The sequence below is a fragment of the Phodopus roborovskii genome, unplaced genomic scaffold (assembly GCF_943737965.1).
Source record: "Phodopus roborovskii unplaced genomic scaffold, PHOROB, whole genome shotgun sequence".
In the NCBI taxonomy this organism is placed as follows: Eukaryota; Metazoa; Chordata; class Mammalia; order Rodentia; family Cricetidae; genus Phodopus; species Phodopus roborovskii.
The window spans coordinates 1,068,460-1,079,686 of record NW_026126597.1 but is presented as its reverse complement, the minus strand read 5'-3'; the positions used below and the strand labels follow the sequence as shown (position 1 = coordinate 1,079,686).

Genomic DNA, 11,227 nt, shown 5'->3' with positions numbered 1-11,227 from the left:
GACACACTCCCAGCTCTGAGCCTCTGATCCAGCTTTCAGGGCCTGGCTTTTGGCTTCTCTGAACTTCTGGGGTGACTGACTCTCTCTGCGTAGTGAGAAGACTGCAGTCAGTCTCACCTCCTACCATCACCCGACAGATACATCTGGGGTTTCTGCAGTCCCGGGCCCTGGAGTAAAAGGAAACTCCTAAATACAAACACATTTGCATGAAGACTCAGGGGTCTGTGACAGCCGTCAACAGTGGCAAGAGCACCTGCCACCAGCTTCCTGGGACATGAATGTCCCCACAGTCAGGTTGGTACCATTCAGTGTTTATTTAGACATACATAAAAGAACCTTGTGGTTCAGAAGTTTGTCCTTTTTTTTTCCTTTTTGATTATATATATATACACACACACAATACATATATATGCATATACATACATATACATATGTTATTAAAAAAAAAAGGTCAACACATTACCAGTCCCCTACATGCTTCTATACTGAGCAATATATACAGCCTATTATATATATGTGCATATATATAATATATATTTCAATAACTACATTCAAGTAATGAAACACAGGATTTACAGTTTCCCTCTGACGGCAAAGGGAAAGCAAATTCACAAACAGTTCACAGAGGAAGGTACTGTGAGCCCAGCCAACAAGAGCCAAGCCCTCTGAGGGTAAGGGGTAGCAGCGGCAATCACCCAGTCACCTGCTGCTGTCCATGGGCATGCGGATGAGAACTGCTCTGTTGGCACAGAAAGAAGGTCTGGGAGCTCACTTGTCCAGGAGTTGCTCAAATTTGGGATTTACAAAGGAGAAGCCATGGAAGGCTGCCTGGTCCATAGAGTCGATGAGGTTCTTGTCACTGTAGGAAAGGCGGGGTTTCTCACTCAGGAACTCTTGGTCAAAGTTGCTGTAGTCTGCAGGGGATTTCTGTGAGCACAAGGCAGCAGTAGGTGAGTGTGACCACCAGGGTATCTCCAAGGTCTGCCCTCAAAGGCACGACAGGCACCCAGGCCTCTGGGGCCCTAGTCGGGGCTAACCCAGGGCAGGCTACTCAATCGGGAAAGAGGATGTCACTGGTCACCTAAGGGCTGTCCCACATTAGGGGATGCTATTCCCCTAAGAGATGAGGAAGGCAGGTGGGGAGCACTGGAGTAAGAGCAGGGGACATCCTCCAGAACAGGGCTCAGAGAACTATAGTCCATGGGCCACATGTCTCCTGCTCTGTTTTTAATGGGGCCTATGAGCTAAGAATAGCTTTTGCTATTTTTGTTTAGCTAGTTTTGGTTTTGGTGTTTTTGAAACAAAGTCTCATTATGTAACTCAGGCTCCCTACAAATTCATGATCCTCCTGCCTCAGCCTCCCAAGCACTGGCAATCACCACCAAGTACCACCACTCTCAGCCTCTGTGATTTTAAGTGGCTGGGAGGAAAAATTAAAAGGATATCCAATGCCATATGAAAATGAATTCAAATGCCAATTTCTGTGCCCACAAATCAAGCTTTATGACTGATCAACCACACTCATTATTGACACATGGAGTATGGCTGCATTGAGATGGCCTGGCCTGCAAAGCTCAAACATTAACTCTCTGGCTGTTTATGAGAAAAGTCCCTAATTCGCTGCCCCTAAGGACTGGATAAGACAGGAAGAAGTCTTGGGCCAAACTGTACTAGAAGGCGCGAGCACTCAGCTGGCACTGGTTTTGTTTGGTAAAGGGCAGGGACTCACATCCAGGACCTTGCGTGCACGCAACAAGTGCTTCACAATCGAGCTACATGCCTGGCCCTCAGTGCTGCGTTCCGATAGAATCCCAAGCAATGCTTTTCTCACAGAAATTCAGATTTCTAGTTGCTTTTGAAAACTGGTGGGTCAGAAGAACCCTGGGCTTACTTCCTTCTTTGATCTTATCCCACACCACAGTCCCAGTCCACTTGCAGAAAAAATGGCTCAGAGACATTAGGCCTTGCTCTGTGGCCTGAGGTTTGATACATGAAAGATTGGAATTGGGTTTTTATTTTGTTTTTGTTCTTTCAAGACAAAGTCTCACACATCTGAGGCTGACCTTGAACCCATGATTTTCCTGTTTCCACTTCCCAAAGGCTGGGATTACAGTTATGTCTAGCCTTGTTTTTACCTTTATTTGGAGAGGACACTGATATGCTAGGTGAGCACTCTTCCCAAAGGCTGGGATTACAGTTATGTCTAGCCTTGTTTTTACCTTTATTTGGAGAGGACACTGATATGCTAGGTGAGCACTCTAGAGCCCTTGGGCTCACTTCCTGGCAGGCCCATTCTTGGGGCTGAGAGTCCACTGCCCTGCTCACCATGCCTGGTGGGCTCTCAGTGGGATATCACACCTGACTGCAGAAAGAAACTTCTCTCAGTAGCAAGAGCCATGTGCTGCTCTTTTGCTGGGCAGCTCGTCAACCTGCTCAGGGAGCCTCTGAATATGAAATCCACAAGGAAAAGTACCCTGCTGACTCAAAGCACAAATGTGGGGCATGTCACAGAGACTGCCCAGTGGGAACTGTGTGTCCCAGCAGAGGGCAGAAAGGCAGCCAGAGAAGAGCTGTGATCACAAAAGGGACACTGTGCCCTAACTTCTCTTTTAAAATAGGATCATGCTGTGTGTCCTAGACTTGAAGTTGAGAATCTCCTGTGTCCACCTGAATGTTAGGATTACACGTGTAATCATCACACCAGCTAGTTCCAGTTTCCTGGTGATGCAATCCGCTTATCTCAACCAGTCCCAGTGGCCTGAGGATCTGGGGCCTTGATGCCACCGTCACCCACTACCAAGAATGCCCTCTAGCTGCCCTCTGTCTGGTCTGACACCCCAAGCCCTACTCGCACACAGCAGTTCTTCCAAGCAGCTTTCAGACCACTCTGCTCCCCGTATCCCAGGCTCCTACCGAGATACCCTCCCCAAAGCAACCCTGTGACATCTCCCATACTGCTGTCATCTATCACAGACATGTTTTGTCTGGGCTCCTCTACCTCTAGGATTTCACCAAAGGCCAGCACAGTGCTTTGCACTCAACAAGGACTCAACATGCCCAGTATGGATTGGGAAATGGATGTGACTGATGAGAAGATGGATGGAAAGTGGAGGTGAAACCCTAACTCTGATGGCCAAAACAGTTTCCAGAACACAGAGTATTGAAGAATTCCATTACAAGATGGCTAATGGCAGGCATGGTGGTGTGCACCTGTAGGAGGACAGCTTAAGCCTAGGAATATTGAGTCAGATTGAACAACACAGTGAGGACCTGTCTCTCCTGGACAGGATCTCACTGCAGAGCCCCGGCTGACCTAGGCTGACAATGGCCTCTTACCTCAGCACCAGGTGCCTCCCCACCAGCTCCGCTATAGTGGCTCTATCAGGCCTGCCTGTTTCAGCTTCTGCATCTTATTTGGTGGTGCTGAGGTCAAACCTACAGCTTGGTACACACAAGGTTAAGTGCTCCACCACTGAGCTATATTCCCCAGCTCAAGACCCTGACTCCACAGTTCCAAACGTCTGTTGAATGACTGTTGGAGATGGCCTGAGATGATGAAAATGCAAGAGCAGAGGCTTGGTATAGTATGCCAGGCGAGGACAGGAAGCAGGCTTGCTGGAAAGGGAAAGGGGGTGAGCATGGGAATGGCACAGGAAGTGGGCAGGGCAAGAGAGGAACATACCACTTTGGGCTTGAAGGGCGGCTCCACTTTTCGCTTCTCTAGCAGGGCCCAATTGATAGTCTTGAAAAAGGGGTGAATCCTGATGTTTCCTGTCATTCCCAGTCTCTTGACTGGCTCCCTCTCGAACAGCTGCAATCCACAGGGGCCACGGTCAGGACTCAGGGCCACGGGAAACAAGTTTTTACACACTGCTAATGGCCCAAGGGCCCCAAGGCTGGACAGGCTCAGTCCAGGAACTGGAACTAAGGGTAAAGGTCAGTGTTTTACTGACACTCAGTCTGCCGAGGTGCTGAGTGTCATGGGTTCCTATGTGCTTCTATCAACTCTGAGGCAGTTTGAAGATAAGGAGAGAGAAGCTAAGTGACCCACCCAAGGTCGTGATCTAGTCACAGACAGAGCCAGGACTTGGCCTCAGGTCTGTCTGTCTCCTGACCCCTTGGTCACCACACCCTGTTGATTCCAGGCAGGGGACTCAGAAAGGAGTGCCTGGGAACAGGGGCAGACCAAGACTTGGGGATATATCAAGCATAGAGCCCTATTCCAGAAACAGGCTTTCCTGAAACCCCAAAGCCATGTTATCAGCCAGGCCTACCTTTTCCATGATGTCCTTGGACTCCTTGGTGATCCAGCGGGGATAGTGTGGCGTGTCCACCCGGATAGACTCAAAGAGTTCATCCTCATCATCACCATGGAAGGGAGACTGGCCAATGAGCATCTCATAGAGGAGGACCCCAAAGGACCACCAGTCCACGGAGAATGTGTACTTCAGGCCCTGCAGAATCTGGGGGCAACAGTGGTCAGAATAGGGTACCAGTCTTCTTCAGGAAGCCTCCATGGCCAAAAGCAAAGGTAAGTGAAAGATATCTGCTCACCTCAGGGGCGATGTAATCAGGGGTGCCACAGAAGGTGCTGGCTCGGTTCTCCCCAAATATATTCTCTTTGCACATGCCAAAATCAGCTATTTTGATGTGGCCATCCCGGTCCAGCATCACATTGTCCAGCTTGAGGTCCCTGAGGAGAGGAAAGGGCAGAATATCTATCTGACCCTCCCTGCCTTGCTGCCCCATGCTGGATTTTCCTCAGAGCACAGGAGAACACAGAGGAAAATGTGGCGCTCAGGCTACTCAGCACAGCTGCCTTCTGGCAGTCACCCGCTGTGCTAAAGTGGGGCACACGACACCCCCCTGCCTGAGTGAAGCTCAGAGGCACTGATACCACTTGCCTCTTGTCACCTAACAGATACCCCCCCCCCAAATCTCAGGTTTATCTGACTCAACAAGATCAGGGACCATGTTGACTTCCCTCATTAGTCATTGGAATGAGGACAAGTGACAGAATGTACAAACAGTATAAGGTTTACGTCTACATTAGCCACCAGACAGCCTCCAGTGACTCTAGGCATGGACAAGCAAATTGGAATACGTATCCCCCTCCCACTTTTATTTATTATTACTATTTTTATTTATATATTATGTATGTGTGTCTGTGGGTGGGCAAGTGCACACAAGTGTAGATGGCCATGGAGGCCAGAAGATAGCGTTAGATTCCTGGAACTAGAGCTGCAAGTAGTTGTGAGGCACTGGACGTGGGTGCTGAGAACCCAACCCTGCAAGCGCAGCAGGCGCTCTAAATGGTTCTCTCTCCAGCTCCTCACTCCCACCCCAGAAAACCAGTATTTCACACACACTGGCACATGACTTGGTTTGGTTGATTTTTCTTTTCTTTTATGAGATAGGGTCTCAATACACAGCCCAGGTTGCCTTTTTAATTCTTTCCTTGTTTAAGACAAGGTCTCACTTGTAGCTCTGGCTGTCCTATGTAGCCCAGGCTGACCTCAAACTCACAGAGATATGCCTGCCTCCGCCTCCCGAGTGCTGGGATTACTGAGGGGTAAAATCACAGCTTGGCTCCATAGGTTAGTTCCTGCTTGCTAAATAGCTCAGTATCATTCCACATCAGGATACAGTGCAGCCTCAGCCCTTCTGGTGAGTGTATGGCATTACGCATAGGGTGGAGCTTAATGTGTTGGATGAAGACTTAAGGAAGCAATTCATATTGGTGAAATGCTAAGATTGCAGAGTAGAATGATGAGCATAAATAGGGAGACTCTGCATCTGCCAGTGCTGACCCCTTTCCAACAGCACTGAGTAGGGGCAGTGAGTTCTCAGCTCCTGTACCAGCCTCAGCTGAAGGGGCAGAAAAATTCTTACACCAAGTTAGGGGTTTAGGTAAATACTCAGCCAAACATTCACTCTAAGTAGTGCTAGAACTGTGATTCAGCCAGGCACTACCATTCCCAGAAGTCCCCAGGGTCCCAGTGCTACCAATACCTGTAAATGACGCCTTTGCTGTGTAGAAACTGTAGCCCGCAAATGATCTCAGCTGCATAAAACCTGAGCAAGAGATGATGTTCCAGGACTTTCCCCACCAGTCCCATCACCCCACCCTAGGACAGGAAATGCTGTAAACAACTCTACCAATACGATGGACCCAACCAAGCACATTTGTTATCAGGTAAGTGGGGGTGGGAAGCCCAGGCAGCAAATCTAAAGGGCAAACTACATAAGCCTATGACGCTCTGTTGTAGGAGGGCGTTGTTTAAACACATGCCGCTAGTTTAGGGTATACAAACACCTGAAGGTGTTCGTGCTATAGTCTAGGGGCCACACACAGGGTCCTGTAGTGCAGGCACTGTTTGTCCTGCTGCTCTGGCTAGGCCCAAAGACAGGACAGCTGGCCCCACAGCCAGAGCTTGCCTCACAGTGTCCCAAGTCTCCCCGCCAGTCTGTCCTGACTCAAGAGTTTCCAGGGGAGGGAAAGAAGATAGGGCAGTCTGGCATTTTGCTCAGCCAAAGTCCCTCTCCTCACACAGGGCCCTCACATACGTAGCCCGGTAGAGTTCGAAACGGCCTTTGTCCTGGATGTGGTACATCAGGTCACCCCCATTGAGGAACTCCATCACAAAGAACAGGTGGTCCTGGGGGTGGGGGGGAAGAAGGGGTAAGCAGAGTGCAGTGACAGGCAGGAGATGCCCTTGCAAACTATCACAGAGCCCCAACAGGATGTGGAGGGCACAGGATCTGGGCTGAGGCTGACAACTTAGGAGGTACAACTGTAACAGACACTGCCCCACTGTGGGGGATGATGGGATTGGGCAACAGGCAACGGCAAGGGAAGGCCAAAAACCTTGGTCTGGAAGGTACAGATGAGGTGGGTGAGGAAGGGGCTCTCCCAGGCCAGCGCCAGCACCCGCTTCTCCACCATGGTGCACTCCACGTCATCATCGATCAACACCACGTCCTTCTTCAGGCACTTGATCGCGAAGAACTGCTCTTTGCCCTTTAGCTCCGCAAGTAGTACCTAGCAATGGGCAGGATGCTGAGCAAAGGCCCCCGAGACTACTAGCACCCAGCCCCTGGTGTGTGACAGTAAACACCTGAGCACTGGCCCTCAGGCTGCTCTCACCTTGCCAAAGCTGCCCTTGCCCAGCACCTTATGGAAGGTGAAGCGATCGATGCTGCACCGGGCGCTACCCTCCCAGATCTTGCCATAGGTCCCGTTGTTGTCTGTTTGAGAGACAAAGAGACTAAGGTCTTGGGCTACATGACTCCCTTCCCAGGAGGCAGGAGTGGAGCTAGGCAAGCGTCTCAGGGAGGAGAGAGGGGGCTCACTCCTCACAGGTAGGATCTCTTCCCAGAACTTACTAGACAGAAGACTTACTGGAGTCCTAAGGGTAGGCTGGGGAAGGAAGGGTCGGAGAGAAAGGGGCTCAGTACCTCATCCCAGGACTCACTCAGCAAGGAAGACTGGCCCCTTTCTTTGCCCTGTTGGGGAATGGGAGCTTTAAAGGGGATATGTGACCCAGCTTCACCTGGAGTGTCATCCCCAGAAATTCCTATCTTCTTCTCGAATCCCTGGTATATTCCAACACTCTCTGGTGATCCCGAGTCCAGCTTCCGTGAAGATCTCTAGGGAAAGGGCATAAGAAGGAAGCCAAATGGTAAGGACACTTTAAGAACTCTTGGGTCAGGAAGAGAACTCCCCACCACAATATCCCCCCTCAATTCCACTGGTGTCAGAGGGACAGAGCCCAGGACTCCCAAGCCACATTCCTCCCTTCCCCTGGCCCTGTAATCTGAAAGGCACAGATTATAGGCACGGAAATTTAGTGAACTGAACCATACCTTCCTAAGCATTTAAAAAATTGTTTTAATTTTTGTCAAAAAACCTTTTTACACTTATTTGTATATATGTGTATGTAGACATGTGTATACGTGCATATGTCACAGGACAAACTACAGAATGTTTCTTGTTGATCTGCAGGTTCTATGGAAGGAAACTCAGGCTGTGTGGAAAGTGCCTTTACCCATCAAAACATCTTGCTAGCCACGATCTTCAATTCTGGCTCTAGAGTTTTACTCTAAAGTTTCGTATTGTCCCTTAGGTTCCAGTCACATCTAAATATACACACACCATAAGAACCCCTTTCTTATACACCCAACACACACCACATACACCTACACATATCATATATATTATGCATGTACAGCACAGAAGACATGTATACACAACATACACTCCACATGCCATATACCACCCATTCCTACATATAATATACTGAATACACACAATACACACCATGTAAACAAACCATATACGCTATGCACATACAGCATACATATGCACAACACCACATACTCTATATACCACCCACCCATAGATAACATACTCTGGACACACACACTACATACCAAATAAATATTACATACACACAACCACACTACACATATCATATACACCACACATACCACACAATACACCATACATGACACATATAACAGACCCTGTCCTTGTTCAAAATGTTCCAACACTCAACTCTGCAGTCGCTTCTCACCTCAGGAAAAGAACTGCCTGAATGATGAATTTCCCAAGGTAACAAGGCCACCTCTCTGCCACCTACATTCATCAATGGTCTTGCAGAAGCCTCACCCACCTTAGGGCTCTCCAGGCATTCTGTGAGCCTAGATACCCTCTGCTTGCACTGCCCTATGTCCAGATCCCACTGCCCTGCCTACCTGGCTCACTTGGTTCAAGGCCTCAGCCAAGAGCTTCTGATTGATGCCACACAGGTTGGCCACCTTCTCTCGGCATTTGTGGTGTACATTCATGCCACAGTCTGCAAGAGGCAGAGGCAGGAGCACCACGGTTAGTTTGGTTTCAGAAATGGGCAGGAAGGGAAGGGGACAGGGAAGGAGAGGGAGGGGATAGGAGGACCTTTCAGACTGTTGAGCTTTCAGGGGCAAGGGCATCTGAAGCCATCATGAGCATTTTGAATATTTCATGGTTTAAACAAAGAAGAAGAAAATATCCAGATGCAATAACTCACACCCATAATCCCAGCAATTGGGAAGCTGAGACAATAGGACTGCTCTGCACTTGGGGCCAGCCTGGGCTACAGTGTGAGACTGAGGTCAAAGAAAGGAAGAGAGAAAGAGAGGAGATGGGGGAAGAGAGGGAAAGGGAGGAAGGAAGGGAGAAAGAAGAGGGGGAAAAAGAGAAAGGGTGGGAGGAAGAGAAAGAGACAGGAGAAAGGGAGGGGCAGGAAGAAAGGGGGAAGGAGACAGAGAGGAAGAGGGAGGGGGACAGGCAGGGGGGGGCAGAGAGAATGGTAGCTAGTTATAACCCCTTCAACATCCAGGCCAAGCGAGATAGGCAGCTTTCCTCAAGGCCTTGAGACTGTCCTGAAGGGAAGTCTGGACAGGGAGGCCTGGGAGCAGAGCCTCTAGTGCATGGCAAGCCTTGGCTAAGCACTTCCAGTCATGAGCTTATCAGTGATCCCCAGTAGCACACTCGAGGATAAAGCTCAGAGCATGGAGACTTGTGGTCTCATAACAGTCAGGAAGGCCAGTGAGGAGGGGTCCCCCAATGAAATGCAGACAGTATGAGGGGACGGGGTGGAGGCATCACTGTGTAACTGGGACTTAGGAGGTTGGGGAGCAGCTAGGCTCTGGGTAGCACACACCTTCACACTTTAACCCCTGCTTCACCAGTCCCCAAAGCAAACTGCCACAGTGGTCACAGAAGGTAGGGCTCATGTAGTTGTAGACCTTGAACCGGTGTGGCATGTCAATGTTGAAGCGTTCTTTCTGGAACTGGAGGGGAGGGTATTACAGGTCAGGGGTCAAACATCAGTTCTCCCCAGCCCTATACATTGTCAGGGAAACCCAAAAGTCCAAGGAGCCCAGGCAAGAATCAAGGAAAGGTGAGAGGAAGTGAGAAAAGAGGTCCCAATCCCCAGACCCATGGGCCCAGCTCACGATGGTGTCCCGGCTGTTGGCGGCAGTGCCTGTGCAGCGGCCGATGATCTTGTCAATGCATTTCTTGTGGATGGCAGCGTTGCATTCTTGAAGGCCCAGGACAGGGAGGGGGAGGCACCAAGACAGGCAGAGTCTGAGCTGGCATTGCTGGCCAAGTACAGCCCTCTGCACAAAGCCAGCCTTCTCACTGGCCACCCACGCCCTCACCCTACACAGGCCTCAGCTCAGGGCCTTATTTTCCCCTCCCCCTGCCAGCTTCTCCAGAAGGGGCCTGGAAAGCACGGGGCAAGAAATGGGCCAATCTAAAGGCTTATGGAAAACAGAGAAGGCTCAATGACTCCTGGGCCGGGGTGGGGCAGGGCGGGGTGGGGTGGAGTGGGCAGAAGGGAGTATGTATGAGGACCAGAGAGCACCTCCTTTCCATTTCTTTATTCCAGGTCAGCAAATAGCTGCTAAGTAAGCTCTCTTTCACATGCACACAAGACATGCCCCAGTACAAAGACACCTGTACATACATACAAAGCTTGCATAATCCTTACAGTAGGCTTTTTATATGGAATGCTCATCACGTGCTAAGGCCTTAAAACATAGCTTACATATTCTATCCCAGTGGGCCTTCACACTTGATTCTATTATCCCTAGTTTACAGACAAGGAAGCAGAGACACTTGGCCAGTGTTAGGGAACTTGACCAAGGCCTTACAGTGAGCAAATGGTAAAGCAGTGTATGCTTGCTCACACCTGTAGTCTACAGAATCTGCTCCACACTGCGTGCCATGGTGAAAGGTGTGCTCACACCTCTGCATCAACAAGCACACCAGTCAGGGGAGTGTGAATGAAGAGCTCACATCCACCCCTGGGGGCAGAGACATACGCACGCACACACAGCTGATTTGTGGTTGGTTTTTGTGTAAATCTTTACAACAACCTATTTTTAGCAACAATCTGAGAACCTGCACAGAGTTAGGAAAGAATGCATAGAACTGGCTCTGGCAAGCTGCAACAAGCCAGCCTGGCACTAACTGATGAGCACACACACTCAAGTACACTGGGCTCTTATCCAGACAGACATGCCATCCAGATCCAGGGACACAAACAATGGCATGCAGAAGCACACGCATGCACACACTGGATAGAGGAAAGACTTACGCCGGCATTTGTAGCCTTGCTTGTTGAGGCCCCTGGAAGGCAAAGTCCCAGCAGAGTGAGTGAGAATGCTCCAGTTCAGT

At 49.8% G+C, this 11,227-nt stretch overlaps 1 protein-coding gene across 1 annotated transcript in view; it reads right to left on the bottom strand.

Moving 5' to 3' along the window:
* Positions 1-444: 444 nt before the first annotated feature.
* The window catches only part of Prkcd (protein kinase C delta), a 29,252-nt gene continuing 18,469 nt past the window's right edge, over positions 445-11,227 (bottom strand). Inside the window, exons 6-18 of the mRNA XM_051204781.1 lie at positions 11,148-11,179; positions 10,000-10,085; positions 9,705-9,834; positions 8,758-8,858; positions 7,554-7,650; positions 7,148-7,248; positions 6,869-7,042; positions 6,568-6,659; positions 6,013-6,075; positions 4,555-4,693; positions 4,275-4,463; positions 3,683-3,811; positions 445-927 (exon numbers count right to left, since the gene is read on the bottom strand). Of these exons, the coding sequence (XP_051060738.1) occupies positions 769-927; positions 3,683-3,811; positions 4,275-4,463; positions 4,555-4,693; positions 6,013-6,075; positions 6,568-6,659; positions 6,869-7,042; positions 7,148-7,248; positions 7,554-7,650; positions 8,758-8,858; positions 9,705-9,834; positions 10,000-10,085; positions 11,148-11,179 (1,492 nt within the window). The 3' untranslated portion in view covers positions 445-768. The remainder of the gene's footprint in view (positions 928-3,682; positions 3,812-4,274; positions 4,464-4,554; positions 4,694-6,012; positions 6,076-6,567; positions 6,660-6,868; positions 7,043-7,147; positions 7,249-7,553; positions 7,651-8,757; positions 8,859-9,704; positions 9,835-9,999; positions 10,086-11,147; positions 11,180-11,227) is intronic.